This window comes from Asterias amurensis, chromosome 20 (assembly GCF_032118995.1).
Source record: "Asterias amurensis chromosome 20, ASM3211899v1".
In the NCBI taxonomy this organism is placed as follows: Eukaryota; Metazoa; Echinodermata; class Asteroidea; order Forcipulatida; family Asteriidae; genus Asterias; species Asterias amurensis.
Genome location: NC_092667.1, coordinates 14621 through 26930, shown reverse-complemented (window position 1 = coordinate 26930; position 12310 = coordinate 14621). Strand labels below are relative to the sequence as shown.

The 12310-nt window shown below is 39.5% G+C and overlaps 1 protein-coding gene across 1 annotated transcript; it reads right to left on the bottom strand.

Annotated features, from left to right (window-relative positions):
- Positions 1–1488: 1488 nt before the first annotated feature.
- On the bottom strand, positions 1489–8178 carry LOC139952337 (uncharacterized). Its single transcript, XM_071951447.1, has 2 exons — positions 8034–8178; positions 1489–5651 (listed from the first exon to the last, which is right to left on the bottom strand). Exon 2 carries the CDS (start codon positions 4876–4878, stop codon positions 3205–3207), a length of 1674 nt encoding a protein of 557 aa, XP_071807548.1. The 5' UTR covers positions 4879–5651; positions 8034–8178; the 3' UTR covers positions 1489–3204.
- Positions 8179–12310: the final 4132 nt, after the last annotated feature.

The window sequence follows — 12310 nt, the reverse complement described above, 5'->3', positions numbered from 1 at the left end:
GAGACCTCAAGTTTAGAGTTTGAGGTCTCGAAATCAAGCATAAGAAGGCACACAACTTCGTGTGACAAGGGTGTTTTTTCTTTCATTATTATCTTGCAAGTTCGATAACCAATTGAGCTCGAATTTTCACTGGTTTGTGATTGTATGCATATGTTGAGATACACCAACTGTGAAGGCTTGTCTTTGACAATTACCAATAGTGTCCACTGTATTTAAATGCTTCCATGAAAAATATCGACAATTACATGTATATATTACGGAGTAAAGCAAAAATAACACTAAGTATTAACAGTAAGCATAATCAATTGACCTTTATCACGCTGTCACCATCTTGGTCATGTTCCCTGTTTCCATAACAGTAATGAATGCTAACATTTATAGCGCAAACATGGCACCAGACTATTATTTCGTCCAGCCTCAGTTTGGTTACAATGAGTTGGAATGGAGTAAAATCAAGATGGCCACACAGTGATAAAGGTATGGGGCCATTTTGATAAGCAGAAGAAGCTTGTAAAAAAAAAAGCAATGTTGGTTGAATTGGGAGTTTAAGTTCTTCCTCTTTGGTCCTCTGACATGTCGTAAATAATTATATCACAATAATAATAAGAAGAATGAAACTTAAACAGCGCACAAATCCATAAAGGTGCTAATGGCGCTAAAATACAAACAATATCATTAAAGTAATATACAATAACAACAATTAAAACTTAGTTGAGAGAAATCTAGAACATGTGGTATAGATTACAGTAGTAATACAAATGCAATATTTAAGAAAACATCCTAAAAGGTAAAAAACAAATTTACAAAAATTAAACCATAGGCATGCATATGCTAATTTTCCTTGATCAGATCCAATGCTCTGTTACCCTTTTGATTTGCTGCTTTATTTATTTATTTATTCTAAATCTTGAGACATAGGCCCTACACAATGATTACAAACATGACAGGGCTGTCAAGGTTATACAAAGGTATAAAAACATCTAGAGATATGTGTAAAACCAGATAATTATATAATACACAAAGGAGATTGTACTCAAACGCTTAAAAATCACACATTAGAAAACGTTAAAACGAAAGCAAATCCAGATTATTGCAAAAACAGGACTCACAAAAACAAAATAACAATAGGGGGAAGAGACAACAATTAATAAAAAAAAACATAGCCAAACACGGTTGGACTTAAAATAAAACTGGTACCAAGAACATATTATTTTTCAAAACAGTGAAGCAGGTGCTTAGAGCGGATGGCATTATGTTGTTAATCCCACGGCGAGGAGTTTCGTACTGTCACGCTGCCAGTCCCTGTCTCGAGACAAGACTACGTTTGTATTAAATTTGCCTCGAAATGCGAGGTTTTCCGCTTACTTTGCGAACTAACACGGTCGGCCATTTATGGAAACTTGGCTCCCATTAATGGCTGACCGTGTTAATCGACGAGGTAAAAGGAAAACCGTGCAATTTAGAGGCATGTTTGTGTGGATCATTGTATTCTACTTTTACAACATCTTTCTACCCATATGCATTTTATAACAAACGGTTACAAACGCTTTTCAAAGACCAACTCGACCGATCCAAGGCAACGTGTTCCTTTATAACGCCGTTATGCACAATGTTCCCTATTGGATGATTGTTTCAAAAAGGGAAAGAAAGCACGAATTCCATTATAACTATTATACTGACGTTTAAACCTCCCAGAGTATTTTTTCACAAAGCGTTGCAACGTAGTCTCTTACTCAAGACAGGAATTGGTAGTTTACAGTACAAAACCCCTCGCTTAAAACAAATATTATAGCGGGTGTTCACAAAGGCGTTAGTCGTATACACAGTCACCACTTTCGGTACAGACAAAAAAATCAAAAAATCACAGATTTACAAATAACTTACAGGGTTTACAGATGGTAATGGTGAAAGACTTCTCTTGAAATATTATTCCATGAAATGCTTTGCTTTTTGAGAAAAACATTAAAACAATATCAATTCTCGATATCGAGAGTTGCGGATTTATTTTAAACACATGTCATGACACGGCAAAACGTGCGGAAACAAGGGTGGGTTTTTCCGTTATTTTCTCCCGACTCCGATGACCGATTGAGCCTAAATTTTCACAGATTTGTTATTGTATATAGAAGTTATGATACACGAAGTGTCTTGGGACGTTACTGTTTACCTAAAGTGTCCAATGGCTTTAAAGCGAACACACGAATACAATACAATGAACACGCAAGGAAGTGGTAGTGTAACCCTTTACGTTTGAACTGAAAACTTTGAATTATGGTGACTCTACGAAACATGAGCTCAAAATTGAGGCACAGAACAGAGTCAATAGAAACAAGACTGAGCATGTTGGTTCGAAAAGTATGTTAACCCATATCCGCCTAAGCGTTTATTTACAAAAAGGCTATATATTTATTTGCGTAAGCTTCTGCACCTACACTTATGTATATTATTCGTTCATCAGAAAACATTTATCCCAAAAAATAATTTAATCATTTACAGAATCGGTTTGTATTGTACCGTTGGAGAGGGGACGAAATTCTCTTTGTTATGATGTCAAACTTGTATTTGTTTATAGGACTGCCAAAAACGTGATTTTCCAGCCAAAACATTGATCAAAATCGTCATGAAACTCGGCGAAACGTGGGTGTGACTGTAGTGTGTATGAAGCACAGGGACGTGGGATACATTTATGGTGTATAGACGGCCAAAGGGGTTATAAACTATGAAGAACAAAAAAGGGCACAAAAAATTGTATGGAAAACCCGTATGTCGGCGTTTGTAGCGGGGCTTTTTCACGTACGGATTTTGACGTATGTCGGCGGATATGGGTTTTAATGAGAAAGTGTAGATTCGTGGATAGAATGTACGAGCCAAAGGCGAGTACATTGTAGGAACAAATCTACACTTTAGCGTGTATTATCCGATGACTTTAACTATTTCCCTCAAGTTTTACTTTGCCAAAATGACGTTTTTTGTATTCGTAACTATTTTGCAAAATTTACAAGCATATTTTACGGCACTTGCAACATTATCGAGTACAATGTTTTGATCAGCTCTGTTATAATTTTACTTTAAAAGTAAATTGTTTGGCTTTTGTTTGATGTTCCTCAGCTGAGTTTGAACATCATGTTATCTTTCAAATTGGAAAGACAGTCATTTTTAAGTTGAAAATCACGCTTATAACGAGATTCGCAAAATAAAAGTAATCTACACTTCTATCAATTGAATGGCGTCAATCAACGCGTTTAATAACGCATCAAAGCACACTTTTGTTCCGACTTCGTAATTCCAGAATTCTTGTTTTTGTTTTATAAGAGATGGTTCTGGATTTTCACCAAGTGACTCAATACCCTGCACAACCATGTCCTCTATGGAATGTTCGCTACTGAAGTGTGCAGCAATGGCAGTCGTGTTGACTGTGGATCTGTGGCCAGACATTCGACCTTTAAAGAGTTGCTTTGTCTTACCAACATACTGGATATTGCATTTCTTGCATGTAATCAGATAGATTACGTTTTTAGTGGTGCAGGTAATGCGAGACAGGATATCGTATTTGGTGCCAGTTTTGGTACATGTGAAGGAGGTTGAATTCTTTATTACATGCTTCTCGCAGAAAATGCAATTATCTTGTTTGCACTTGAACATTCCCGCATCTGGTGTGATTTTAGGCGTGCATCCTTTTGTTTCCCCGGGTAATCGCATATTGAGACCATGATCAAATGTTTGGAGTGTTTTGATCCAATGTCTCTCTCTGCTCCCCAAACCATCCGGGTCGTCTAATGACTCAATACCCTGTATCACCATGTCGTGGCCTTCTTGTTTGTAATGTCGGACCAAGAATATGCTTGTTTGTTTAGCATTTATTGCGACTGACTCTCTGTGATCAGCGATTTGCTTCTCCAGTGGTTGTTGTGTATAATCAACAAATTTAAAGTCGCATTTCTTGCATGTAATCACATAGATAATGTTTCTGGTGGTGCAGCTAATGTGAGACTCGATCAGGAGCGATTTATCTGTTGGGGTGCATGTTGATTCATTGACATGCTCCTTGCAGACAATGCATTTTCCATCAGAGCACTTAAACATTCCCCAGGGCAGAGGAACTTCATAGATCTTAACCGCCTTCTTTGCAGCCACTATGAGATTATTGGATGGTGTGAGTGTGATATCATACGGATCACCACATATCTCAACACACCCCATGCGTGTTCCATATCGTGTGAAACACTCAACATTACATGAAGCTTCATCTGTCTTACATGAAGCTTCATCTGTCTTTACTACAGTAACATAGATGTTACCATAATTGTCACAGCATATGCTTCGTGGCTTGCTGCTGGTTTTAATGAATTCGTAAAGTTCGCCTGTGTCACTGATTGATTCTATTCCTGTAGGTGTTGTATAGATAAAGCAATCTTTGCTAATAGTAAAAACACCGCACAGCGAAGGTGCATCCACCGTTTCATTGTGTTTTCCTTGTTTATCGTAAAGTGAAATTGTGTCTTTGTCAGGAAAACTAATTGCGATCAAATTGGAATCCTTGACTGCAATACAGGATGGCCTGCCTGATTCTTCGGGTATGGTGAACTCAAAATCGGCTCCAATGCCCTTGACCGTGTTCCCGTCTAGAACAACTATCATGAGACCTTTGAAGCATTCTTTGCCAAATTCCACACAAACTAAGTATTCAGTGTCAGTATGTAACACAGCTATAAAGCTACTGTCTGGGAATGCAGTAACGTCATACGCATACGCAAACGCACATTTGGTTTTTCGCTCAAAATGCCTGACTTCAGATTTTTGTTTGTATTTTTGGTCGGGTGGATGCATAGACCACAGTGATTTGATGTAGTCGTAGACAGGTTGCATGTCGGATGCCATCGTAGAGATCTTCTTTGTGTAAACACAGGGAAGAGTTCACGTAAGCCTTAAAAACTATCCGGTAACACTATGTGTGTATCTACCTGCGAAGTAGAGGACGTTAGGCCTATGTTCTTTGTCTTGCTATATTTTACTACCGTGAAGTAGATTTATCTGCTTGTTCGGGAGACTTCTCAGTTCTGAAAATAAACTGTCCTGCTTTGTATCTACTACTATGGCGAAAGGTATAAACATTGGATTGGACTACTACTTTAGCTTATAGGATCGTTATTAACGGCGCTAATAAGCAAAGGGTATGGCAACTCAGGATTTGTTTCTCAATAAACCCAGTAGGCCTGTACCAAATTTTTCTGAAAAAAACGTGTTTTTTTTTTTAAATCTCAATAGTATTAGTAAAGTTAACCACTTAATCAGATGGCAAAAGCCGAACCCTTGTTCTCAGTGTCGTGTCTTCAAGCAGTTCCTCATTCGTTCATCGAAGCGATGTTGGATTTCAGACTTTGTCGTTCGCAGTCCGTGTACCCTTCGTAAAGCTGCCCACGTGAGGGCGCTCTTCTCAATAGTATTGCAGAGCCGTACACAGCTACAAGAGTGGTAGACAGCTCCGTAGTATTGTTATTACTTCCGGGGGTAAACGTTATTTGTCCTGCACAGTTTTAGTAGGCGTTCTGTCACTTTTGTTACGCCGTAATCAGTCGCTAGCCGTAGCTTTAAGTTGATTGAGGTGGGTTAAAACAGCTCCTTTAAAGGTCTTATTGTCTCTCTGCTGAATGCTGACATGTGAAGAAAAGAAGAAAACAATTAATTGTCTCGCTTAAAAATAGTTGGACCATAACTCCATGGTCGGACCATGACAACTATAGGTTTTCTCGGTCAAATTCGGCAAATGAGCAGCCAATTTAATTTTTATGCGTTCGAACTAAAGCTATTTTTCCTCCGGTTTTTACTGCGTTTCAAATTCAGAATTCGGTCATTCAATTTCGTTTTGAGGCATTCAAGTTCCTAGCACACTCATTCTTTTTCATGACACACAATCATCATTGAATATAACAAAGCTGGTTCGACTAGAGATTTTGCTGATTTAATCATTTTCAATTTCGTAAAGAGGCAATCAATTTCGCTCACCGAGGATTCAAATAAGTACGACTAAAGAAATACGAATAAACAGATAAACTGTATAAGGCAAACCGTTTCGTACCTTCACTTTTAAATCGAGCGAACCTTATTTTCTTTATTTTATGTTTCCAGTAGACTTTACCTTGGGCCCCATAAGGGTTGTTCCTCTTTATTTTTCGGGAGACCTTCAATGGTTAACTGACCAAGACCTGACATTTGAATGTTTTTGAATGATTGTTTGTTGGGGGTTTAAAAAAAATGTTTTTCCAGTTGTTGTTTTTGTAAATATTCACCAACCATCTGTTGGCGCGCCAGACATCTTGTCATATTATGTTCAAGAGTGCCAAAAAATTAACCGCATGCCTTTAACAACAAGTTAACCAAGCGTTTTTAAGACTGCACAATATCAGAATTGACTGCCTCAAAATGAAATTGAATGACTATATAAACACACGCCTCAAAAACACTCCTGCGAATTTGAATGCAGCTTCGATGAATTGTTAAATTGAATGGTTATTTTGTTAAATTGAATGACGTAAAAGTAGATTTGACTAGTCTTAAAATGAAATCGAATGACCCTTTTTTAGTATCATTCGACTTCGTGCGAAATAGAATAGGCTGGTGGTTAAATTGGCTGCGCATTTTCCGAAATTGACCGAGAAAACCTACATCTTTGTGCATTTATAACGCAACCAACAGCTAATTCTATTTTCTCATAAAAATAGTGCCCTGATCCTATTTCATTTCAGGTCGATATTTCACAACACAATTTGGATATTAAAGTATACTTCCTTTTGAGATGCCCCCGAATTTGAATCTGAGAAGCGTTACTGTAGTAATGCTTCTCAGATTGTGTTTTCCTATATAATATGGATTATTCTTTCTGCGTTAAACAAAAACAGGCTGCTAAAATGTGTTGTTTGTATTTATATATTAATTGGTCGGGAAGGGGAGGGGCTTACACTGTGATTATAAATCCAGCCGGTTGTTTAGGCCTAAGACAAAATAATTTTACGAACTAATCACAAAACATAGAAGAAATAATAGGCCTAGTCAGGGGATACATTCTTATATTCACTAGGTGTGCACTTGCATTGGGCCTTTCTTGTGTCACTGAAATAAATTGTAAGTCTTTGAAAAACATTTTGCAACTAAATTTCATTGGAAATTTTAGTTTTCTTTGATACGTTTCGTACTACGCCACAGATTTGTATGCATAAACAAAATTATAATAAGTCTAGTTTTTTTTCCTTCAAATTATTTAAAGTCATATAGTTTTTATTGATTGATTTATTGTCGTCCACGCTGTGTTGTTTCTTTTTGTGAATAGATGAGTCGTGTTTTTATTGGCAAGTGAAGGGTCTTGCGCCGCAGTTTTGTTTTGTGAAGATTGCACCTTTTTGGCTGTTTATATCTGGTAGCACTTTTATGTGTCAAGAGATGGTCTGCAAGTGGTAGTAAGCAAACTACTGGTTGTTTTTGGTACCCCAGCCATTTCTTGCTTAGCCAAGAAATTTTCTAAGCAGAATTTTCTGCTTGCTTTATGACCACGTGTTTTTGTGTAAGTCACCGGTAGAGGGCGCTACATCAACAGTTTTAGAACCTGACTAGGAAGGACTGTGGCAAGTCTACACATCTGGTTAGTTTTGATCCAGATGTTTTTGTGATACAGATTCTTTTCCATTATTTAAAGTCATCTGGAAGTGGTATTTTTTCAAAATAAAGCTTTTGGCACTAAAATATGTGTTTTGATGAGTGGAATATGAATAAACAGTAAACCAAGGTTCTAAAATTTAGTTTCAATTTTATTTACAAATTTAAAAGTAGGCCCGACCCGAGAGGGCGCTGTTCGTGACTTCAATCGAGGCGCGATATTTGAAGAGAAAATGTGTTACCCAGCACGGTGAATCGCATGCAGTACCATCACAAGATAGTGACGCTTGGCGCAAGCTAAAAACATGCCCTCAAAGTTGAAACAATGCCCGATTTTTTTCACGATAGGCAAATGCTCCTTTAGGTTCGTCACTTCTTTCATGTACCTTCTTCGACTTCCCACTAGCTGGAAAAATTGTTGGGATGGCGTCATGTTTTAGAAAAGACCTTTTTTCTTCTTGTCAAAATGTGTGGTGTATTCCGGGTTCTCGAACCACGACGGCTTGACGTGTTTAAATATTGTGTACATTACAGTAATAGTATCATAATTGAATATAAATAAATACTTTATTGGAAAATACGAAGAAAGGGTACCGATTTTACAGAAGCAATTTAGCGTTGCAACCAAAGACCGACGATATATAAACAAGGTCGTGTTTTTTTTTTGTTTGTTTTTTTATATATATTACACATACAATGATTTAAACTTTTGACGACAACACCGGTGATCTACACTACTTTTCATAAATAAGAGCCCCAAAGTGTGGGTACAACCGAGTTAGCCATCGAGAAAAAGGATCAAAGGCTTAGTTTGTTTTGCATTTACACCCCCCCCCCTTTTTTTTTTTTTTGGTAGGCCTAAGCAGTTTGCAATACAACAGATAATTTTCTAATAAACTTACGGTGCATAGTTTGGTTTACGTGAAAACCTGAATGACCCTTGATCACTGAGCCTTATCTGGTAGTTAAAAGATGACGTCACAACTGATTGGTCTACAAGCCAAACGTGTCAGTTTTTGTTCCCCATACAGTGGAGCTATCTTTGTTTTCTATAACTCCAAGCCCACATCATGTACCACAATAACTCGGGCACGGTATTATGTTTGTGTTTACCTTTGCAAAAAGGGGCTGCAGATAAAACGAGTATACATGGAAAAACAAGATAAACGTTAACAAAAACCTTATTCGGTATATTTTATATATTAATTTATTTAATTATAGATACTTAATTAATTAATTATGTATTTACTCATCTTATTATTATTATTATTTCTTTTATTTTCATGTATGGCGAGTTCACTTATTAAAACCCTCATAGTGTTTACAGTTGATAGATTAAAATGCTTTAACAAATTTCCGTTAATAATACTGTTCTGTATTATTACCAAACCAAACAATACAATCTTGGTGTGTAGGATTGAAAAAACTTTCATCATTTAAACATAAGTTTAGCATTCCTTATCGAAAAATTCAGTATTTTCGTTGCACGTCTCCCGCTCTCTTCCTCTTCATGTTCATAAGCACTTTCGTCTGTTGATAGATCGCTATCGTCTTCTTGAAATTCCTCCTCCTCCTCTTCATCTTCAAAATCGTCATCATCAGTTGATTCATCACTATCGTCTTCACAGAATCCCTCCTCCTCCTCCTCCACTTCTTCGCTTTCATAACTCTTATCATGTGCCGATTCACCACTATCGTCTTCAAGGAACTCCTCATCCTCCTCCTCATCTCCTTCATTTTCATGGCCATCATCATCTATTAGTCCATCACTATCATCATCTTCACGGTAGTCCCCTTCTTCCATCACGTCTTCATTTTCAAAATCATCATCATCTGTTGATTCATCACTATCGTCTTCATGAAGCTCCTCCCACTCCATCTCCTCGTCTTCAAAATCCTCCCCTTCAATGGATTCGCCACTATCACCTTCGAGGAGGTCACCCTCCTCCTCCTCCTCCTCCTCCTTACGATTTTGAAGGTGTTTCTTCAAATTGTTTGAAGTAGAAAACACCTTATCACAAATAGGACAAGCTTTCGATTGGCCCCCGACACTGGGGTTCTTGTGTGTCTGTCGGTGTCGTTTCATATTGTCGCTACGCGAAAAGCTCTTCCCACAAATCGGACACGAGACCTTTACCTGTACGGGTCTATTGAAGCAAAGTGTTTAGACGCTTCGACTCCATTTGTATATCAGTGAGACGATCCAAGACGAATGATATAGGCTTCAAAGTGAACACCGACCACCAGAAAACTTTAAATAAGTCGAACCTGTATGGGTCTTTCAAACCTAGATTAAAAGGTAACATGGGGCCCAGGTCGTTGTCAAGCTGATTCACTGTACCAGATGTCCACAATTGAAACAATCGTCAAACGAACTTGACAACGACATGGGCCCCATGCTACCTTATAATCTTAAGTTGTCGTTAAAAGTTTAAATCATTGTATGTGTAACACGACCTTGTTTATATATCGTCGGTCTTTGGTTGCAACGCTAAATTGCTTTTGTAAAATTGTTCTATTTCCTAGTCTTGTTTATGTTATCTATGTCTTTGTTGATGATAAAAATATGCTATTATGTGTTATGCTACTGTACTCTTACTGGTACCTACTTGTACTCTTGTAGGTCTGTTGCTACGCTAATGCTTAACTGTACTTCGTATTCTCAAAGATTAATTTATTCAACTGTACTATGCTACTGCTAATGTACACACTATCTACTAACTACTGCTAACTGCTACACTTGATACTTACTGCTACTGCTACTGCTACTGCTACTGCTACTGCTACTGCTACTGCTACTGCTACTTGCTACTGCTACTGCTACTGCTACTGCTACTGCTACTGCTACTGCTACTGCTACTGCTACTGCTACTGCTACTGCTACTGCTACTGCTACTGCTACTGCTACTGCTACTGCTACTGCTACTGCTACTGCTACTGCTACTGCTACTGCTACTGCTACTGCTACTGCTACTGCTACTGCTACTGCTACTGCTACTGCTACTGCTACTGCTACTGCTACTGCTACTGCTACTGCTACTGCTACTGCTACTGCTACTGCTACTGCTACTGCTACTGCTACTGCTACTGCTACTGCTACTGCTACTGCTACTGCTACTGCTACTGCTACTGCTACTGCTACTGCTACTGCTACTGCTACTGCTACTGCTACTGCTACTGCTACTGCTACTGCTACTGCTACTGCTACTGCTACTGCTACTGCTACTGCTACTGCTACTGCTACTGCTACTGCTACTGCTACTGCTACTGCTACTGCTACTGCTACTGCTACTGCTACTGCTACTGCTACTGCTACTGCTACTGCTACTGCTACTGCTACTGCTACTGCTACTGCTACTGCTACTGCTACTGCTACTGCTACTGCTACTGCTACTGCTACTGCTACTGCTACTGCTACTGCTACTGCTACTGCTACTGCTACTGCTACTGCTACTGCTACTGCTACTGCTACTGCTACTGCTACTGCTACTGCTACTGCTACTGCTACTGCTACTGCTACTGCTACTGCTACTGCTACTGCTACTGCTACTGCTACTGCTACTGCTACTGCTACTGCTACTGCTACTGCTACTGCTACTGCTACTGCTACTGCTACTGCTACTGCTACTGCTACTGCTACTGCTACTGCTACTGCTACTGCTACTGCTACTGCTACTGCTACTGCTACTGCTACTGCTACTGCTACTGCTACTGCTACTGCTACTGCTACTGCTACTGCTACTGCTACTGCTACTGCTACTGCTACTGCTACTGCTACTGCTACTGCTACTGCTACTGCTACTGCTACTGCTACTGCTACTGCTACTGCTACTGCTACTGCTACTGCTACTGCTACTGCTACTGCTACTGCTACTGCTACTGCTACTGCTACTGCTACTGCTACTGCTACTGCTACTGCTACTGCTACTGCTACTGCTACTGCTACTGCTACTGCTACTGCTACTGCTACTGCTACTGCTACTGCTACTGCTACTGCTACTGCTACTGCTACTGCTACTGCTACTGCTACTGCTACTGCTACTGCTACTGCTACTGCTACTGCTACTGCTACTGCTACTGCTACTGCTACTGCTACTGCTACTGCTACTGCTACTGCTACTGCTACTGCTACTGCTACTGCTACTGCTACTGCTACTGCTACTGCTACTGCTACTGCTACTGCTACTGCTACTGCTACTGCTACTGCTACTGCTACTGCTACTGCTACTGCTACTGCTACTGCTACTGCTACTGCTACTGCTACTGCTACTGCTACTGCTACTGCTACTGCTACTGCTACTGCTACTGCTACTGCTACTGCTACTGCTACTGCTACTGCTACTGCTACTGCTACTGCTACTGCTACTGCTACTGCTACTGCTACTGCTACTGCTACTGCTACTGCTACTGCTACTGCTACTGCTACTGCTACTGCTACTGCTACTGCTACTGCTACTGCTACTGCTACTGCTACTGCTACTGCTACTGCTACTGCTACTGCTACTGCTACTGCTACTGCTACTGCTACTGCTACTGCTACTGCTACTGCTACTGCTACTGCTACTGCTACTGCTACTGCTACTGCTACTGCTACTGCTACTGCTACTGCTACTGCTACTGCTACTGCTACTGCTACTGCTACTGCTACTGCTACTGCTACTGC

Coding starts and splice junctions, on each gene's coding strand:
- LOC139952337 (XM_071951447.1), bottom strand. CDS start 4,878: ATGGCATCCGACATGCAACCTGTCTACGACTACATCAAATCACTGTGG.